At 33.6% G+C, this 22780-nt stretch overlaps 1 protein-coding gene across 1 annotated transcript; it reads right to left on the bottom strand.

The window, feature by feature from the left end:
- Positions 1-106: 106 nt before the first annotated feature.
- LOC116336633 (MOXD1 homolog 1) lies at positions 107-15134 on the bottom strand. Its single transcript, XM_031760607.1, has 12 exons — positions 14533-15134; positions 7703-7855; positions 7113-7298; positions 4322-4434; positions 3947-4140; positions 3726-3827; positions 3480-3643; positions 3139-3354; positions 2778-2980; positions 2532-2689; positions 2061-2227; positions 107-1958 (listed from the first exon to the last, which is right to left on the bottom strand). The coding sequence occupies exons 1-12, from the start codon at positions 14890-14892 to the stop codon at positions 1689-1691; spliced, it is 2286 nt and encodes a 761-aa protein (XP_031616467.1). The 5' UTR covers positions 14893-15134; the 3' UTR covers positions 107-1688.
- Positions 15135-22780: the final 7646 nt, after the last annotated feature.

Consider the following 22780-nt stretch of genomic DNA (forward strand, 5'->3'; position numbering starts at 1 on the left):
CAATGTTGTCATTTTTATTGAAAATCTTGATCTTTCGCTTTTGAAAATGATACATATTCGTAATAATATTTAGTCAATACCTCCATAAAAAAGAAAACTCATTTCATTTCTTCGTCCAAAAAGTTACTTCTTGGTGTATTTATTTATAAATAATATCTAACAGTGCAAAACGGTTTTCTATTCTAAAAGATTATCCTATTTTTACTTAAATGAAAAATATCTGTTAATTTTATGGTTTGAAAATGCATTCAGTCCATTGACCACTATAAAAATGGATGCGCATATACCTGTTTTTATATATAAATGTCACATATTCTAAAAAAAGGAAAATAAAATTGAAATCGATCCATGCGTAAGCGATAAAAGAATAAATGTTTCTTTTGTTGTGTGTTTTTGCCTTATGACTATCGTTGAGCCCTTTTTAAACTACTATTTCTATCTTTGGAAGAAATATTAAAGACTTATTTAGCTACAAGAGCGCATTATTTGACTGTTTTTGTTTCATTTTTACTCTCTGTTATTATCAAAACTATTTCAAATCTTTGGGTCATATTTGTCGGTCACAAACAGTCATAAGATGATGAACTTGGTACTTTATACTAGTGTATGTTTCGCGTATTGGCTGTAATTCCAATTATAGACACAATTCGAAGAAGCCACGATTCGTTGATAGACAGAGACATTCTGCATTATCATGTGGTCGGAATATTGTATGTATATCATATGTAAATGTCAGATGAGATGTGGGCGGTAAATTCATTGTGTATAAAAGTTTTGATGAAATTTAATAAGAAAAATCAAAATGAATGCATTTGTTTGTGTATGTGTATGACAATATCATACATTTGCGGTTGATGTTGTTTTGCACTCTCATTCTTTCCCTTAACTAAAATCAATATTAGACTATAATAATAAATAGAAGCGCTTATAGGAGTTATTCATGTACACAATAAGTTAAAAACAAAATGCCAAGAATGTGAATTGAAATTCCCGCGTGATTAATGTCGGCTCGATGGAAATTCATGCAAAAAGTTATTTATGTACACTGTGAATATTGTCGTTTTCGTTGTAATGCGAATGAAACTCGAGGCATTTTATTATGACAGTTATATTGGTTTTTGTCAATAAATATCAATTGACGACAAGCTGTATTCGAGCTTTTGAAATGAAAAAAAAAACAGCTCAAATTTCAAGTGACCAAAAATCATCGAAACAAAAGCAATCGTCGATGAGAAAAGGTACTATTCGAAAAATAAGTCGAAAAAAGCAAAAAAACCAGACATTTATCGACAAATCTATGTAAATATGTCTGAATGTTTTCCATCGACTATCCGTTTAGACGCCTTTTCATCACGAAATACAAAATGCAAACAAGTCACCAAAAGTGGTGAGCCGCACGTTCGTTCGTAGCAATTTGAAAATCAGTTTTTATTCGTACGTTCGTTTTTCATTGTTTAACTTGTGAATGAATTGAAGAAAAACAAATTTTTCAATTCCTAAAATAGATTCGTATTGGTTCAAAGGTTTGTTTATTTTATCTAGTGTAAACTTCATCTGCGAAAAAATTGATGAGCAAAAAAAGTGTTCACTTTCAAAATTCAAAAAAAAATCCAAAATTAAAAAAAAAAAATATTTTCCTGGGTTTAGAATGAAGCTATGATTTCTACGAACGGACGAAAATTTTATTTTTAATGACTACGAACGAACGAACTAGTATTTGTATGTATTCGGTGGCCAATATTGGCCGTCATCTGTTGAATAACGGTTGTTGCGATTGTCATTATGCACGTTAACAATACCATCGCCGACAACAGCATGTTATTGCCTTGTGTAGTTATATGATTGGATAGCGCCATACTTTGTGTTGTTTGCAGATTATCCATAAAATAATGATATGGACAATGACTTGCTTCTTTGACTAATGCTGTAAAATTGGGATATCGAATAATTTCAGCGGCCTGTTTGGAAGCAAAGAGAATAGAAAAGAAATATCATCACAATTCTGGGGTGAAAGTTCATTGGAAATGAATTTACGATAATGATTTTTGTTTAATACTTACCACAGAAATGCTTTCATTGGACACACGACAAAATGTCATATGCTTTCCGGTTAAAACGGTTTGTTCAACTCGACGCGTAAACAATGGCTCAGTCCACGGTAACTGATTTAAATGAGCCATAAATGATCGATCATGAAATTCCACCGGATCTGATATAATCAGTTTGTCTGTATGGGGAAAAATGAATAAGAATCAAAATCAATAAATCAAATTTGTGGTTTGTTGTTGATTTATTGTATCTTTCATACGAGACGATTTATAATAAACAATATGCGCACATATCCAAATGACATTCCACATTGTTTCTAATGAAACACGGGTGAAAATTCAAAATTCACAACCTCATTTTTCATTTACACTCAATTTACTATATTCAATTTGCGAATTAATTTCTTTTTTGTTTATTAAACGATTTATTTGTCTCAAATGATTTCTTCATCGTGGAATTTATTTGAAAATGTCGATACTCACTCAAAATGGATTCCTGTTGAAGTGCATCTTCCTGGACAATTGTATATTCTTTTGCATTTTTCAAGGCTTCGATGGCTCTTAAATTGTTTTCGTCATCAATATGGCCTCCTGGTGGAAAATTTGGAAAAACCGTTGTTGGCAACAAATCCAAAGCATTGCTGAATCCCAAAAAATAATAATAAATCAAAATCAATTTAATTACATAAACAAATTTGTGAGTAAAATTGATCATAATTCAATACAAACCCATTGTAGAGAAACAGATTTTCAACGTCAGTCATGTTCATTGAGTTAAATTCGTAAACGCCGAATATTTCAAAGAATTCTTTAACCGGCGTCATACTGTAACAGCCAGCCAAATCAATTTTCGGATAATAGGTGATAAACGATAAGCACATTTCTTGTTTCGTTGAATAACCGCCGAAGGTGGGACGCTTTCGATTCAATGTCTTTATATAACATAAAATGTAACAACAAAAGAAAAAAACGAAATAAATAACGAAAATTCATTCCATTAGACCGCAGACACCCGAATCGATTACATTATTAGCGATTCAATGATTGTCGATTATTATCATGCAAATTCACACAACGTTGCGACACTTACCTCATAAGCACAGTCTGTAATCAGATAGTCGCCCGGTAAAATAGTCGTTTCATTCTCTAATTGGCGCACTTGTTGATAATTGAAATCATAAGTGTCATCTTCAATAATGCGATCCAATTCAATGCCATTACGCACATGGCGCAATTTCATTTTACGGCCAGCCACATGCGAATGCAATGTTGCCGATATTATGTTAATTCCCGTCTCAGGAAACATCTAACCACAACCAAAATAAAATAGAACGAAAAAATAAAAATCAAATTCACTGACATTGAACTAGAAAGAAGAAATGGCATTTTTTCTACGTCTTCAAGTTAATGTAAATGTGAATGTATTATTACCGTTGATGTACATGATGGTCCGCATATTCCAACGTTTCGATAGAGTTTTTGTCGGGGTGGAATTAATTGTGTATCAGATACGGACACACCAGATATCATCATACCACCGTCCTCTTTGCGCAGATGTCGTGTATAGTGAATGCGAAAGCCAGAATGGTCGATTACTTCAGGCGAAAAGGTGAAAGAAAAAGAAATATACACGATTATCGAAATAGGTTCATTGAAAAGGTGCTTTGTCAAACTTACTTCGCTTTGCATTTGGATTGTCGTAGTGAATTTCTAGCATATAATATTTGGGACCGCTACGACCACCCATTGGGATGCCAACATGATGTGGCAAATATTGTCCTGTCAAATAGATTAATTTGATTAACATTTTGGTTTTTTTTTGTTTTCTCTTTAAATTCCATCGTATCTCTTATAAAAATATGATTCCGCTTTTATTTATCAAAACATAAACATTTTACCTGTCGAACTAATCGTCCAAACAGCGACCGGTGTTATACAAGCATCCCAATCGCGTGGCGTTAACAAATTACTATTGCACACGGCACCGCTACTCTTCACCCAAATATCCCATGACATTGGATCCGAACTTGGATACGCTGACGTTGAGCATTCAAATAATGTCATATGATGAACCAATGGCTTTGTAGTTTGACTGGAAATGAATTGTGTTTAATTCAATGGAATGTGTTCAAAAACAAAGGAAGACCAAAACAACCACATACGATATTACATTTCAAAACGTTCAAAATATCATAAGTGGTTAGGTGTCAAACGGAAGCATCCTTTATGGATGATTGAAAACAATGTTTGGTCAATGCAGAAAAACAACTTACGCTTCTTTTGTGAGCAGAGCTTCATAGCCAATGATATGATGTTTATCTTGTAGAGTGGGTGCTTTAAGGATTTTGCACCAATACAACGTATCCATTTCGGGCTCGATGGTAATCTGCAAAAATGAACATGCCTTAATTTTCTGTCGTCCACTCAATCCACAAAATAAATAAATAAAACTTTCTTATTTGCACTATTTTTCCATTGAACTGTTTCTTCATACCTTTTATAGTCATGGATTGTATAAAACAGATCAAATTTGCTGAAGATAGTTGTCTTTTATCAGTTCATGCCCGAAAAATGTATGACGGAACATACGTTCTTTCCAAACTCAGCAATGGAGTTCAAAGAGTGCAAAATTTGTTAAAATATTTGAAAATAGCTTATCTATGGTTTATGTGATGCTATAGTGTTGGATTTCTCGTTGCTTCATCGAGCCAATTTTCAGTTTTTTGCCAAACATGCGGTTCGATGTTGTTATTATTTTAGTTGGAATTATGTCATTTCTTTGAGTGAACTTTTATCGAATTTTCTCTTCGTGTAAACAATATTGTGTTGGCCACAATGTAATGAGTGGAAAAAAGCACAACTGTATATATTTGAAATTTTTGTCAAATACACACTTACGCTTTTGTGCTCGGTTTTCTTTTTTTTATATCACCGGGCGTGTATATCAAACGCACACCATTCAAATGGTTTGTTCAATTTTCATTTAAATCAGCATTATTATCCTTTTGATGAAGTGTCTCATCATCGGATTCGTACATTTTTTTGTAACTAGATTTGAATCGATATATGAAGAAAAATCACGGTAGATATCAATGAGCGATAAGATATAGGGGCTTTTCAGTAAACGACAAATGAATGAAATAGAGCGAATGAAAATCGACCAAATAAATATTCGCATCAATATGAAGGTATAGTATTCATCGTAATTCATTCAAGAGCTTGATGTGTGTGTGCGTGTGTATGTTTGTTCTGGTTGCATCGTTATTTCTATTCAATTCACTAAGAGATTTCGAATAAATACGCGTGGGTGGGCGGGTGCGCACCAACGACACAGAGACATATGTGCTTTCGCCTATTATTAAGGTATCAAATAATTAAATCCTCGGGCTTATGGCAAAATCTCAACGCTAACAAACGACTTGAATTGATCAATGTTGTAACGTGCATTGACGATTGGGCATGACCATACGGTGGTGGCAAGAGCAAAAAACTCATTTCTGCTTCTTGCGCCATCTCATTTCCTGAATATACACTACTGTTTGTGTGAGTTTTTGATACACACACAAGTCAAACGAACAGTAGTGTATATTCAGGGAATAAGATGGCGCAAGACGCGTAATGAATTTTTTGGTTCTTACCGCCACAGTATGGGGATGACACAGAGAACACACACACAAAAATGAACAAAGTCTGACAATTCAATCACAATGTGCTCGTTTCTTTCTTTTTTTTTCTCCCATCGTCATCACACTGTTATCACTTTGAAGCCCATAGTCATGAATGATAAACTTGCGTGCGGTTTTGGTTTTGAATATAAACATAATACACTCTGAAAGCGATTGAAAACAAAAACATTGTATTCGCAATGTGATCCGGATGCATGAGAAATCAAGCTAATCGAAGGCTCAAACGCATCTCAATCAATTGATTGACACTGAATTGTCCAATTTGAATTTCAAATTTTGTACACAATAAACTCGATACTCATACACATTGTCTCGTGCTCGTCTTCTTTCCCTTTGCTTCGCAAGTGGCGCTTCATTTCAACATTGTTTCTCATTTTTGCGTTGCTCTTTCATTCAGAGAAAAATACACGCAGATAAATGAACAAATGGGAAAATACACAGGATGTCATCACAATAACGTACAACCAGTTGATATATAATTTATGTATTTTCCTTTCATAAAATATGAACTTCACTTTTGATAATTTTGTTGGCAAGTTTGTTGGACACGTTTCCGCATTCGAATGTATTTATTTTCTTACTCTCATTATTCGTTCAATATATTTTTCATCATTGTCATATTTGCAATGACATTTATTTGACGTTTTTTTTTTCAATCTTCTGATATATCAAGATTCATAATTTATGCACTAAGAAGAAAACTATATAAATTCGATAATGTGGAATAAAAATGAATATGCCAAAGAATGTTGAAATTTTGATAGAAGAACCTTTTTGAAGAATCTTTTTTTAACCGGAAGATTTCCAGGCACTTGGAAATGTAAATCGACATCATTAGCTGACTGGATCATTTCAATTAAAATAAATGATCTGCCAAAGACTATGAGGAAAAGACGCTTTAGCTTAAGTCTCGACAGTTAGAAAAAAGAACCCGTATAAATTCGTCAGAATAAATGTCACAGTCGTTCTTTCTCAGAAATATGTTATTTTAAAGTGACAAAAATCATCAATGAAATTGACAAGCGCGCGCAAGCACAACGTATCCAAAAAAATATTCAACGGAATCAGAGAGCAGAATACACTCAGTTGATGGTAACGAGTTTCCGGTGAGGAAAACGCAACAACCAAACGGCAATTTTTTCTTCGAACCAAACACATTGGAGTATTTCTTTCAACTACCCGATCAATTTGTTATCATTATAAGCGGCACGTTCACCACCTCCAGCTACATAGTATTTGTTTTTGTTTTTCATCGATGGAAATCATTTTGGGTGGTGTGCGTGTTAATGCATGTATATGCACTTATAACTAGTTTAGTCTGGTCGTATTTTTAGCTCAAATGAAAATAAATAATGCAAAAAAATCCGATTGAACTTACGTTTTTTACCGTAACATCCCACTGACGCATATCACGATTATTTGCGTTGTGGCTTGGATTTGGTTTTTTCCACAATGGTGCTAGCATATGTATCGGCCGAACTCCACTGAATGTTCCATGCCATTTGAGATTACCGTAGATAGGATCTTTTTCAGCATATGTCCATAGCAATTTCATGGTATTTCCCTGTTTAAAATAGATAAAATCGTAAATAAGTTTAGGCAATCCATAGATGTCTCATCAATTAATAAATTAATAATAAATAAACATTGATGTAATTGTCGGGATTTGACATGTAGCCTTGACGAAAAAAAAACGAAGAATAAATAAATTGCAAATGAAAGAGAGATGGATTTTTTCTGCTTTGTTTCGGAAATTCGTTCCATAAATAACGCAAATGAAGAAAGTTTCACGTCATTATAATCCACAGACATGCAATTTTTCTATCTCCGTTGGTTTCTATTTATCAGAATTGCTCACTCGTTTTTTTCTCTTATCGGTTCTTTTCATATTTATGCTTTGTAAATAAAAAAAATGAATTCGCTTGAATATAGACAACGCAATTTATTTGCGATTGAAAATTAACTTACCCCGATGGTTACATCATGCGGATCACATGTTTCCAACGGACGTCTAAATTGAATTTGCGAATGCGTACCATTTTGATAGCCTTCTTCAGCAAGTACATTTTGAGTATCGTCTTGCACTGGAATGGTATTATCGCCGCCGGTTCCATGACAGTCCTGAAATCAATCACAAACAACATTTTCATTCTATATGTTTTGTTTTTTAAATTGATCTTTGCAGCATTTTATTTGCCTCCTGCTCTAATTAATATTACTTCTAAATATTCCGAAATAATGAAGATGATATGGGGACGAAAAACCAAAAAAATAAAAATATAACATTCACTCAACATTTTTTAGAATCTTCCAGAAAATATATGATTGGATTACACCATCATCAACAACAGCAAGAAAAAAAAGAAACGGTTCTTATACACATTCAAGCACATTATTGAAAAATGATATGTGCAACCAGGGAGCATAGTCGCATATATACATAATACATATTTACACAGTACCAAAGTGCCGCACATTACGAACGACGAGACTGAGAAAGGAGAAAACAGTTAGCAGATGGCTTGGAAATGACAGATGTTTTTTTTTTCATTCCATTTCGTTCAATATCTTGCCTCTGTCTCTCTTGATATTTTTTTCGGATTCATTTACTTGCTACTCAACGGTTCAAATTCATGATGAATATTTTTCGTATCGCGGTGTATTGACGAAGAAATGTAACTGTAAAATGAGAAGCTGTTGTTGATTGAATTTTGCAAGTTTAGTTCTTTTTTTATTATTAAATAACAATGCAAAATGTCACAAATATACATATTCATGCATGCATTCGCACGAGAGTGGTCTTTTTTTCTATATATGTGTTCAATTTCACTGCGTGCAGCTGAGGGTTACACAAGATAAGGGACGACCAATTAAATATTTAAAAGAACGATTCAACAATGATCACGATTATTATGCTACCCGATGATTGTTTGAAATGTCTCACATGCACATTCAACTGTGAAAGGTGAACTGAATACAAATGGCAAATGTAAATACACTTCATCGAGAGAAAGTAGGTAATAAAAGGGAAGAGAACGAGAATGATCACTTTGATGTGTGACCGGCCGTGCCGAGGATACAATCTGACAGCGGTGCGTCTGTACATACATTTTATTTAGACGGATGCAAAAGCATTTCCTTCCGTTTCTTTCTTCTTCTTTTTCAATCGTTTTTTTGTGTCTTCATCTTTTCGATGTGGTTATGCACCGGTAACATTCACCAGTATCCTCTAATTCACACGAACTGTGATGTGTATCTCGTGTGCATTGTGGATTTTAATAAAACATTTCAAGTTGACAGTTTGACATTCACATGCCCGAATTGCTCAACAAAACGACCGAAAAGCGAAAAAAAAGGAGAGAAATAAATGAAATGCCATTGCATCGTTGCTGCTACTTCTGTCGTCGGTATCTGTTTTTTCCGCTTGATTTGGCCATGCTTATTTTAAAATTGCAAGAAGCTACTGTCATTTATTTGGTGCCAGTCTAAATTAATATTCAGCATGAAACGAGGAATTATTTTTAAAGCAGCTAATTGACTCTCCAATGTCATACTTTAATTACTGCATAACTCAACTCAACTCAACTCGCAAACACATAAAGCGTGTACAGTCAAATGTGTCGGTGTGAGTGTGAATTTTTATAAGATGTACATTTTTATGGTCTTCTGTGTTCATGTCGCGAGCATTTTGCATTTCCGTTTTTCGTGCATATTTATCTCTTTTGAAAAAAAAAACACACACACATTTAACTGTCATTGATCCGCACACAAAAAAAACGAAACGCGATGTTGTTGGAAGAGATCAGGAATTATGCATCGTTGCATTCGAATATCAACGCACTGCATTCAATAGAAGAATAACAAAAAGTTGTTGAAAAAAATCAACAACAACATGTACACGCCAAATATAAGAATTGCGCTCATTTTAGTACCTTGCATCATGGAAATTAGTTCCATTGATTTGAGATGATAGAGTCTTTTTTGTGTGGTTTTAAATGATGCACACTGGGTTTTTGATGAAAGCGAATTTTTGATGAAACGGTGGAATTTCACGTTGCTGTATCAAGTAACAAAAATGAATTTAAACATAATATTCCAACCGACCATTTACGTCGCTACTCTACCATTGCCGTCATCGCTTTGGACACGAAAACCACAACATTGAACGAAAAGAAAAACTGTGGACAGCAGCTACAGCAAGATGAAATTGACTTTGGGAATTTTTGTGTTGCAATTGAATTGCACCTATTTCGTGTCTTGGTGCATTAGTTGAAAAGTTTATGTCGTTCATAAAATAACCTATTTTACTTGAGCACAATCCAGCAACGGTGGTGCCCGAGCATTGCATTTCTATCTCGATGTGCATTTCGGTGTTCTTTCGAAATTCAAGACGAATATTTCAAATTCTTATTACTTTTGCACGTAAGTTGTGTGTTGCTCAGAATGCCGGATGTGAGAAATAATATTGCTGGCAATATCAACGAACAAAAACAAAACACCAAAAAGAACGTCTAGTTTCGACTATTTCAATAATTCAGTTTATTTTTTACAAAGAAGAGTCTCGCCGTCGTTTGAGATGGTCACGCCATTTGGTTATTACTTTGCATAACCATATTATAAGAGAGAATGAAACTATTTGAATTCTCAATCGAAAGATTTCGTAAAATTGATTTTGTAACATTCTATTGTGTTTGGATAGAGATGAATGAAAATGTAAGTCTTCAATCAAATTAAAAAAAAAGTAGTGCCAAAGTGGAATTTAGCACTTTGTGATAAAACAAATCGGTGTAAAAACTCAAGTGCAAAGTAATCGCCTCCTTTTGTGAATTATATCTCTGTTGAATATTCAGCCACTTTTATTCTCTAGAATCCGCAAAAGCGGTGTATGCAATTTGGAATGCATTTCACGGAAATTCGGTCATAGGTTCATAATATTAATAGCAAGAAAAAGTCATGGCCAGAAAAAGTTGCACACGTTAAACTGGTTTGAATATAGTGAAAATGAGATTTAAATTCCAACCGCAAAACAATCGAAAGAAGAACATTTCGCACAAAAGAATGTTGACGATGATGGTGGTTTCAATAGCGGATTTAGTGCGGATGGTATGTGAAGATAATAATTGATTTCCGATTTTGCAAATGCGAATAAAACAAAGAAAAAAGTACGGCAAACCAATAAACAATACAAAGCGTAGGCCAAGCGAACGAAGTCACGAGACATGCACAAAATAAATTTCATTTTCAACCTTGCAATGCACTCAAAACACACATTTCGGTGCAAATAAGACGAAACATACTCACAAAACCGGCCCCAAAAATCGACAGACATACAATGAATGCACAGCCACCATCGTTCTTGCCATTCAATGAATCAATCGAACAGAACTGCATGTGCATAAAATACACGAGACAGCAAACGAAGAAAAATGAGAGAGAAAACAACACAACAAGAACAAGTTCGATAGTCTTCATTGTTGGGCCAAATGGAATGGCGCATGTAATGCATATATATAGATATGTATAAACGATTATGAACGTGAGAACCGAATTCGCAAACTACCTTCTTGCAATCATTTATTTACGTTTTCTCTTTCGCTTGTGCGTCTCGTTTATTTTTCACCTTAATAAATTGGCGATTACTTGTCTCTTCTCTCATTCGTTTCGGTTTATTATTGTTATTATGATCTTTTTTTTTATTGGATTCGCTGTTATTATTACTGGCATCCTTCTTGTCCATTAAACTTGTCCACCGAAACGACTGACTCGATGTGCGTGTGCACAATGTGCGCGCAAAGATTATTTTTCTTTTCCTCAATATTAAACGATTTAAAAGTGAATTGTGAACCCAGGTGAAAAATAACATCTTCTGCTGCAATGCAACTTTTGTTTGCAATTCCATAACATTTGCATGCAATTTCCCGAATTTTACGTTTAACTTGCTAATCGATTACGAATTGAAAATCAACTTCAAACATTTTTGCAATTTGTCGGTAAAATTCCACTTTGCATTGGTGAAATCAACTTCCGACCGCTTAAAAATTCAAATCAAAACATATGAAATGACTGAAAGATATAAAATATCCTACTGAATTACCACAGAAGAAGAAAGCGAATAAAGATTCTGTGTCGATATTTTGCATGCAAAATACTGGTAGTCGATGCCCTCCGGAGATTCTACTTGCTCAATGAAAGCGAAGAGGGCATTTAAATACAAAATTACGATGTGATAACTTCGTCTTTTTCCTGCATTGTTATTTCTTTTCGTCTTCTTCTGTTGTTTCGATTCGATTTTCTTGTGGCATGCCATATATTACGTATTTTAGTTTCTGTCATTTGATGCACATTTTTCTCTCTTTCTTTTTTTTTGTACTCTTACACACCTTGGCTTCTCTTGGATCATTCGGATTCGCAAACATTTTACGCTTTATCCGCTTCGATATGTTATTTGTTGAAATGAAGCAATTTAAATATACATCACTCGCACTGTGTTCTTTTTTACATGTTTTTTTTTATTTTTTTCTGCTGCTTTTTCTACCAACACCAGGAATTCCAATGATGATTCACTGATTTGTTCGCTCATTTCTCGATCAGTGTTCATTTTAAACCTACAAATCTTGTGTCAGTTTTTTTATTAACATCATTTCAACTTTCAAATGACCAGCATGCAATTTAGCCGAAAACGTTTAATTTCTGAATATTTGCGAGACGATGTTAGATGGGCAGAAATTGCTGCTATGAAAAGATTAAAAATACCATGTAAATAGTTACCATCATTCAGGATATGAAATCTGATTTTATATTGTGAAGCGTGCGCTTCAATGCGATTCTAGAAAATCTGTCCGAAAATTCAAGCTGAAGACTTTTTGATTGAGTTCGGAAGTGTCAATTCTTTTTTTTGCTTTCGCTTCCAATAGTAGTATATGTGTTTCCAACAAGTAACACACATTTTGACGTGATTTTCATTAAATCCAATTTTATGGTTGGCGCATTTGAAGAGCTCTCAAGTACATTGAAGTATACGTGCGCCAAGCATATAACGCACCTCATATGCATGTAACTATTACTATTTGGTCATTTTGTGGTATCAATTACAGTTCACTGGCATGCGCTTAAGTTATTTAATTTTAACTGGTAACAAATGGGCCTTCACTTGCACGATTGCACAGTGCACCGTTCATATGTATGAAATTTCAGACATTTTAAAAACGGTCACACTCGGATATGCCGTTCTCTCTCTCTCTCTCTCTCTCTCTCTCTCTCGTTAACTCTCAAGTCTCAACTGCAGCTGTTTTAAATGTGAAATACCATTGTATTTTAATTCGTTTTTGGTTTTGAGCTGAAGAAGATATGTAACGGAACGAAACGCATATAAAAACCATGTGTGAGAGGATAAAAAATATGATAATATCACCTAAAAGTACTATATTAACCCTCAATGTTCAGAAGGATCTTGGTGCCATTCACTTACATCCGACTAACTGTGTAGGAAAAAGGCACCCACTAATATGGGTGCGATGACTTACGTCGCACAAAAAATACGATCATATTTTTTGAGAAAAAAAAAGTATTCGAAGAAACAGGAAAACGAGGGATTAATGCATACAGAAAAAGGAAAAGGAATTTATTTCGATGAAAGAACACACGGAAAGAATACGAAACAAAAAAAAATTGGCGAAGAGCACATAGAAACCAGAAAATTATTTAAAAAAAAACTCAACACATAGAAAAGCGTCTGTTTTCTTTTTTTTTGTGGGTTGTTTGCGTATTTTTTCTGTCAGGATATCGTGTTGTCGTTATCACATTCGTACTTTTGTCGCTCATTCTTATTCTCTTTCGTTTGTCTGGCCTGGAATGTCTTTTTGTGTACTTTTTGATGTTCAGTTCTCAAATTTCAAATTGTTTTGAGCGTTTTTTTTAAGTTCTTTTTTTTCTCTTCTATCCATTGCTTTCTCCATTTTACCAATGTTCGCCAGCATTTACAATTGTTTGTCGTTTTCCCCCATCTCTTTTACTCTTCATATTTGTTTGCATAGCAAATACACTTCGCCAATGATTTTCTTACGCACACTCATGCATAGAAAAATTCCAAGAAAAAAAAGACACACACAAAAAAAAAATAAACAGAAAAGCGTTGAACGACAATCGAAATTTCGGGGGTTGAAAATGTTGTTCGATGTTGCCAACGCACAAATGCTTACGATAGTCATGACGCATTTAAGTATTTAAGAAACAAAATGTAGCCGCACATGACGTATGTGTTACAAACCAGAAAATCGACCATCTAATGTGCTTCGATAAATTGTGTAGCGCGTCCAATATGCATGCCGTATAACAAACGCCAATATTTAAGCAGTTTTTCTCTCTCTACATAATGCGGCATAAAATGTGTTCCGTTGAATTCAATAGTCCACAAAATAAATCCTATAATTCAACAGATATCCGAAAAACGTCTATTGGCGAAATGTATCGATAAGAAGTTATGGTATGTTTTTATGTTTCCGTCATGCCATTGCATGAAAATGGGGTACAATTCATCGCCGTGGTACTTGATTGTTGGCATTGTTGGTATTTTGTCACCCTTTTTGTCGTTTTCTCACACACTTTCAATGCATAAACCGACAACAACTACTAATGAACTAGCACCGTTAACGAATACACACACACACACATACAATTCAAATCCATTCATTTTTTCCACATAGATTTAACGTCATTTCATTTAATTGACTCTCTTCATTAGTACATTGCATTCGGTATATTTAATTCATTGAATATATGTTGATGATTCGTATATTTACCAGAACGTTTGCTTCACCGGTGCGATCGTCGATCCAAGCGAGAATTATATCGGCATCGCCAATTTTTTCACTTTTATACGAAAATCCTAATCCAATGTATCCGCGTGTATTAACGGTTGCACGAAATATAATATCTTTTTCAGTTTTTCTCCAATCCAATACAAATAGACCGTTTCCATCAAGAACTTCGGTACGAAGCCACTTTGTATGTTGACCACCATGTGAACTATGATGATTGTGAATATGATTTGCAAACACAACCGTCGATTGATTGCACAATACAAATAGTATTGTCACAACACTCACCAGCCAACGTATCACTAAATTTCCGTACATTTTTTTAATTTTCACCCATTTCATAGCACGATCACAAACAAATTTCAATTTCACTTCCTTCTTATTTCTGATTGAAATTATATCAATGTGACAATTTCATTAACAATTCACTTATAAACATCGTAGAACTGGTTAAGCAAACAAAAATAAATTCACTCAACGCGTCTTTGGCTGTTCGTGATGCGATCCAAGTATCACTTTTAATTCGCACGATACATTTAACCTTCTGAACGTTTTAACAACAAAAATTATACTAACGCATTAAATCGGTCGACGTTCTATAGCTAGTGGCAAACAAGCAACGCGCTCAAAATTTCAAACCAAACCAACGGAATAAAAACAACAACAAAACCTTCTGCATTACATACGCACACATGCATACACACACATATATACTGGCACTACGAATAGCATGAATAAGGGAAGAATCGAAACGAAAAACGATCGAGATGCGAAACGGTCGCAACACCGGTACCAAAAACCAAATCCAACACAACACACGGATGGCACACTCACAGCAAAACAAACGATTCGGTTTGCATGAAGTAGCACTGACGAAGTTGAAGAAGAGGGAGACAGCAGATTGACTATTGAGAAACAATTTCGTTTACAGTGAAGAATAGATATAAATAGAAAAAAAAACTAAAACTTTTTGAAGAAGAAAACACAAATCGATCATTCAATTCGATTAAATAAAAAGTGTGCAGTTTTAAAGCAAAATTGACGGTTTTTCTTCAGTCAGTTATTCGTTGGTTTTGTTATATGTATACTGTTGTGTATGTGTGTCAGGTAGGCAATGGTACTTTTTATAAGCTAAGAATATGAAGAAGAGAAAAGAAAGAAGAGAGAGAGATAGAGCAAGAAAAAAGGAACACACGACCATCCGTTACGACAACCGCCAGCATATGCTGAAATGCATCTTGATCCTGTTCCGTCCTCGCTCTTTTGCGCTGCATGTTAGGATTCCAGCCGACATGTGTGCGTGTATTTCAGTCTCTCTCTCTCTCTCTCTCTCTCTTCCTAAAAGTAAGAGGCAATTCCACGATCGTTGCATCGAGGATTGCTTTGTTTGTGTGTATGTCGAATTTTAGTTGATATTTATATTCAATGCACAAGCCACCACTGGCACGAACAAACCCAAATGAAGACAAGAAAATGCATGAATGCTAGACAAAATAAAAAACGAACAAAAAAAAATCGTTTTCTCTTCAACGAAGGAGTATGCATAACGAATAACCAAAGCATTGTGCTGTTGACGAGAGTAAAAGAGGAAACGAATATAGTCATAGGCTTATTAGTGCTGCTGTTGTTGTTATTGAGTTTCGTTGTGTTTGTATTTTCGTTTGCAGCAGCATTTGCAGAAAACGAGCAGATGTTCAAAAAAACAATTTTTTTCGAAGCCACTTTTGTTACGATATTTATGTGTGTGCGTGTATGTGCACAAGTGTACAACGCATCGGAATACAAAACGAGCAGAACGCGCTCAACTAGTTTAAACACTCCTCGTTATATATTCCATACAAAACGAATGAAAAAAAAAACTAAACGTAACATTCAAGCACAAACAATTGAATATAAACGTAGTATTTCAAACCCCAGTTTTTTTTGCTCTTGATACTCATAACCCATATGCAGATTCACCCGATATGTGGAGAATATCATATCGTCTAAAATGATTACAAAACTTTTATACCCGTAACCAGAGAATCTTGACCACAACAATCATTTTCAGAGCAACCAAATTTATACAAACGGACAATACGCTCGTTCTGCATATAATCGGATATTTTTTCTTCGCTTTAAAAATGCACGCATTCTCTTTATTTCGCAGATGAAATTCAAGATTTAATAAACTTTTGCATAATGTTTAAGGTCGTTTGAAGGCTATTCAATGCGTTGCTTCTATTTTATTGAGTAAATATTGCCAACACCAACGGCTCTTTTTACTTGTTTTGAATTACATACAAATGCGAACTGATTTCAATTACTTTAAAGTGAGAGTAACAATTTTACGAGTTTTTGATCATCCAATGCAACACCAGATATATTTAGAGCAAACACTCGAACAAATGAAAAATGCATGAGCATTGGTTACTCCTAAATTACTATTATTTTTCAACATTTTTGAAGTTATATTATGGAGAAAAGAAATAATTTTACCAAAAATTGATGCAATGTTCCTCATTTCAAAAGATGTAATATTTTTTTTCGTTCACATACTGCTGTTTAAGTCACATATATATATCATTCTCATAGAATTGTATTCAAACACATATTGTTAGAAAAGTATATTGAACCGAAAAAAGCATATTCACTAAAAAAAATAAAGGTAGTTTTTTTTCTTTCTGGATAAAATCGCATATCGCATATAAGTTCTCGATTCAAATAGTGATGTTAAACCATGCGAAAAGTTGTTGAGTTGGCGATGAATCAATGGCAATGATAAATATCCACTAAACCATTCGGTGGTGAGTTTGATATTTTGCAAATGCAAACATAAACCAAATACTTTGAAAGTTTGTAGAAAATTCGTCAAACAAAAAAGTTAAATTTTAAAATGTGTGCATTGACTTTATGAAAAATGTAACAAAGTCGAAGCGCTTGCAGTTTTCGCACGAATCGATATGACTAAAAAAAAAGTTAAAATGTGAGCGTACATGTAAAACAAAAGTTATTTTGTTCGAATTAGGTTTGTATTCAAATCAAATGCGTGCCAACAAAAAACGTTTGATCAAAATGGATGGACACAAAAACCATTATCGATTGCAATATATGGAAGAGCAATTGTATGAATTGATTTTCAATAATGACAATCACAATTGAAGTGCAAATATATTGACTGCCATATAAATTCAAACGACAGAAGGAGGGGGTGAAGAATTTAAGTAAATATACACATAAAATTGTGTCTATTCAGGCGTTAGTTTCGACTCTGTCAGTTCTTGAATGTCCCTGTCGCCCGTTTGAATGTCCAATGAACGATATAGCATATGACACATAGACTCAATTCCAACGGCAAGCGTGTATACGTTTTATGTTGATAGTTTCAAATAAATAAAAAATCAATCGCTTTCTCTAGCATAGCTTAAAGTTAATCGAGTATGCACAATGTAAGCATTCAAATATTTCAAGCGTCTGATGATGCTTGGCCGGTGACACTGTGCTACCAACTATATAAACAAACAAAATTGCTGCTATTGGCCCTGTTGTTGCTGCTGCAGAAATTAGATACTTTGGCCAGTTTCATTTGGAAACAGAGAGAGAGAAAAAAACATTGTCACACTCATCCTCGTCCTGTTTAATCTGTCGCAATGTTGTGTCGTCTTTTGCACAACCAAAATGTTGTATTCGATGAATGCCATCTATAAAAGTGGATAGTCATTGCATTCCATGTCATTTGCATCCAACATAAAAGTCAGTTTCACCAGTTTCTAGATTCTGTGTTATACTAATGTTGATCGTGGCTCATTTAGATCTCTAATCACATTATTCACACCGTATTAAAACCGAAGAGAGAGAGAGAGAGAGAGAGAGAGAGAGGGAGAGAAAATCATCACATTTTCTTTGTAGCATCAGCATGTTTTCGTATCTTATTTCTCTAAATCATTGTTTACATCCACAAATTGATTCGCATTCGGATAATTCGAAATAGAATAATGTATATGTATTTTTTTGAACCCCAATTAGTTTGGTTTACTTCGAAAATAGATTAAAAAAGGAAATGATAACAAGTAGCTAAGAGTACGAAAAATATCCGTAATTAAGGTATTGACATACATTTTTTGTCACACACACAAACCATTCTATTATGTACACCGACCCGTCTGCGTTTAAATCTCGGGTTTGGCTGGCGCGACAGTCACTCGCACATTTTTCGTACACACAAAACCACTAATTATCGCTACCAAATCTCCTTTTGTCGCTTTGTGTGTGTGGGAGTGGTTTCTTGTGCGAGCTTCAGTCACTCACTTCTTATGAGTTCAATTGTAAATCACATCGATTAAAGAACAAATATAATTAACGAATAGATTTAAAATTTCTGTAATAAAGTGAAGTTCGTTTGTGAAGTTTTTTATAAGATTTGCTATTTTTGAATTTTCATACATTTACATTTATTCACTGCAAACGAAGAAAGATTGAAAGAATATTTAGTGAATAAAAAACAACTCGATGGGTTGTATTAGATGAACTAGACTGCGGTTGTGAAGCATTTCATTTCAACGAGTTGACTTCCAGCTGTGATAACGATGAAACTCAATTCAAAATGATTTTTGTTGCAATTTTCAAGAATTATATCAAAATCCAGACACACCATGCATCTTGTCATTTCTTGGCATTTTTTTTCCTTTTTCTTTCTCTCTTTTTCTCAATACCGCATCAAATTCTATGAAAAGTATGAAAATCCAATTTAATTATAATGCCATTTCTCGTACATCTAACTCAAATACGAACGAGATATGGCTATAATGGATTTATATCGGACTTAATATCATCATTGTTTGAATCAATATGCTATCTAGGCTTGTCGGATTTTGTTCCTTTCGGAGACTACTTTGTCCGATGCCATAATTTGTTCACATTAAAAAGTCAAATTATGGATACTGAAAACACTACGCGGATAGTAAAGTGAAAATGATATGTTTTTCTCCAGTGTATCAGTATCCATCATTTGAGGTCCACAAAAATATCACATTTGGAGATTGAAACTACAAATTTTGGCATTGGACAGAAAAAGTCTCTGGCAAACATGTAAAAAAAATTGAACCAAATTATGGCGCGATACTCAATAATTTTTCATTTATTTATTTGGTTATTAGCGTATATAATTTTAAGCTGGAAAGTTGATCACTATATTTTGATTGTGATAAACAACGATAAACGTAAAACAATTCATATCTGCGCACATGTTTAATCGTACATATTCAAGGAATATATTGACAAGTTCATAAGCCATGTATTGTTATCATTTTTTTTACACATTCAATGCAATCATTTTTGTTTAATTCATTTTTCGAATTTATAATGCACGAAAAAAAAAATGCAACACGAATTGATAATTAATAATGATACCCTATAGGGGGTTCCGACTTATACGAATGTTCCATATGCGAGCGAGTTTTTCCTATATATTTTGCAAATGGAAACGAATGGTCGCAAATGTTTCATACACATTTTGCGAATGGTGGCGGATGTTTCATACAAATTTGCGGACGGTGTCGAATGTTTCATACACATTTTGCGGATGGCGCGCATATGAAAAGTCATATTTTTACATTCAAAAAGTCAAAGTGACAGATTAGGTGACAGAGATTCAAGCTGAATTATTTAGCTGATATTTTTTTGGTAATATTGAGTGAAATTTTTCTAAAATGGTAAATAAAACTTTGCCACTCGTAATATAATCACTGTAAACGGTGCCTTGTGAAAGGATTTTATTTTCATTGACGTAACTTACAATTTCTTTTATATTATCTGAATTTATTTCTAAAATCTCACTTTTCGAATCGAATACGGCTTCTAAAATAATATTCAACAAATAATCTTCAACTGTATTTCAAATTTAGTTGAGAACAATGACATTGTGTTTGAAACTGCCACGACAAACTGAACACAGCAATGTGTATGTTATGTTGTACACGACAGTTTGTCGCATCTAGCAATACGTATGCGGCGTTCGCGAATGGTTGCGAATGAAATGTACGAATTTTCATAGATGTTGATGCGGATGAATATACTTTACTTCGTATATTTCATGTATCAATAGGAAAATGTTCATATATTTCGTATAAAATGGCATTCACATATAGTAAAATGCCCCTAGATGATAACCAATCAATCATCAAATTATTTTTCGCGTGTGTATGTCTAGACATTTGAATATATTTGTTTGCTCGCGTTATTCTTTTCAGTTAAATATATTTATGATATGGGTGTAGAGTGATCGGTTTGTAAGTTATAATTTTTTTAAATGTGAAAATGCGTTATTATTAATATTGCACAAAAAGCAGAAATTTCTGAGAGAGAGATATAAATTTAAAAGTAAATTTGTAACGTTCTAAAATGACTTAGATGAATGAAATAGCACATATGATGACTTTATAGTTGATTGATAACAAAATATTTGATTCAGTCTTCTTATCGGAATATATTGTTTGACTGTGTTGTATACTGCATCGTTTCAAAGAATGTTTGTTCTTTAGAGAACTCAAGTCACTTGAATCAAATGTAATAATAATTTGACTTTGGGCTAATTGTGCTCGTGTAAATTTGTTCTCACTATTTCCGCATTTTTTTTAATACTCTAGATAGCTGTTTGATAAATTCACAGTATTTAAGTTTCTCTTATTAAACTATCAAAAAAAAATCAGATTAAATGGTCAGAGTAAAGAACCCCAGACAATCGTATCCTGTTCATTTTTGATTCTTATTCGTGCATAGTTCTTTGTCAATAAAACAATTCTGAATTGCATACCAGTGTCACTAATACTACTGCATTTTCATATTAAATATTTGTAAGCGAAATTTCTATGGAAATTCTAGACTTTTTGAAGCAAAAAGAAACATCTTTGTTTTACAATTACGATTATACAGTTTTGCTACTCTTAAAGTCATAAACTTATGTACGTATCATCAAAGTTGTCATTTTCTTTGTTTTTTCAAGTTTTCTGTTCAAACAATTAGTAAAAAACAAAACAGAATAAAATGAACGACTTCAACTGTTAATTGAAAAGTTTGTTTGTGTTTCTGTTATCAGTGGAAAAAGAATAAGAAATTAATTATATTAGCGCTATAAAGTTATAAATTACTTTTATTGCTTAATAATTGAATTGAATTGTTTGTTTTGTGTTTAATAGTTTGTTTTTGATATAACATCACTATATCATTATATATAAATTGTCGGCGATGGAAAATACCTCACATTTCCTTCCAACATTGCATAGAGATTTGGTGCGAGAAAAAAATCTCATAAATGAGAAAAACGTCATGTCGCAATATTATTTGCAAGGGGTAATGTCACAACAATATTAATAGCGAATAAGTGACATTTTTCTTACTGAAAATGAATTTAACTCCCCGCAATATTTCCAAATAGAACATTGACGCCCTCCCACATAAACGGATATTTTAAAGTTAACAATTACTGAAAATATGCAATTGTTATGTTATAATATTTTGAAAATCTGTAATGACACCTGTGATGGCGTTAGAGCTATATGCAATTCTAATTATTTCAGGGTGGAATTTAACTGTTGAGCGTAAACTTACTAAACACTACAAATTTTATAGTTATGACATTCCCCCTGATTTTTTGACAGAAAATAATAGCTAACATTGTTGACCACATCAATCCATATGAGCATAGAATATCATCAGTGTTATCAAACATTGTGGTATATAATATACAGTATATGTACTTCCGAAAATCTATAAAATTTATCATAGTTTCGTTAGTAATGTAACTGGTTAAACAAATGAAACATCAAAAATTAATTGAATGTAAAGTTTGATGCAAAGCCACGTAGATAGTTGAGAATATGTGTAAAAGTGAAATTGGAAACAATTTTAATTCGAGTGCATGATAAAACATCGCAGTAATTTGAGTTTTAGATTATAATTCTTTATTTTTATTCGGTGTACATTGATTCGTGACCATGTGCCGCTTTTCGATTGAAAATAACAACATCAGTATCAAACGGCCTCTCTCAAAGCTATTGTCAGCCTAAGAATCCAATCGAACCACATTACTATTGATTTTATCTATGTTATCAGTTCATATATACTCTTTTTTTTCTCTCTCTCTTTCTCTCTTCCAATCGACGAATTTATGTTTGTTGAGGTTGATTGAGTTCGATCAGTAAATAAGCCTCGCAATCCGTTTATCAGTTGTTAAATAAATATAAAAGCGGAACGA

The sequence above is a fragment of the Contarinia nasturtii genome, unplaced genomic scaffold (assembly GCF_009176525.2).
Source record: "Contarinia nasturtii isolate CC-2019 unplaced genomic scaffold, AAFC_CNas_1.1 Cnas_scaffold_187, whole genome shotgun sequence".
NCBI classification, from domain to species: Eukaryota; Metazoa; Arthropoda; class Insecta; order Diptera; family Cecidomyiidae; genus Contarinia; species Contarinia nasturtii.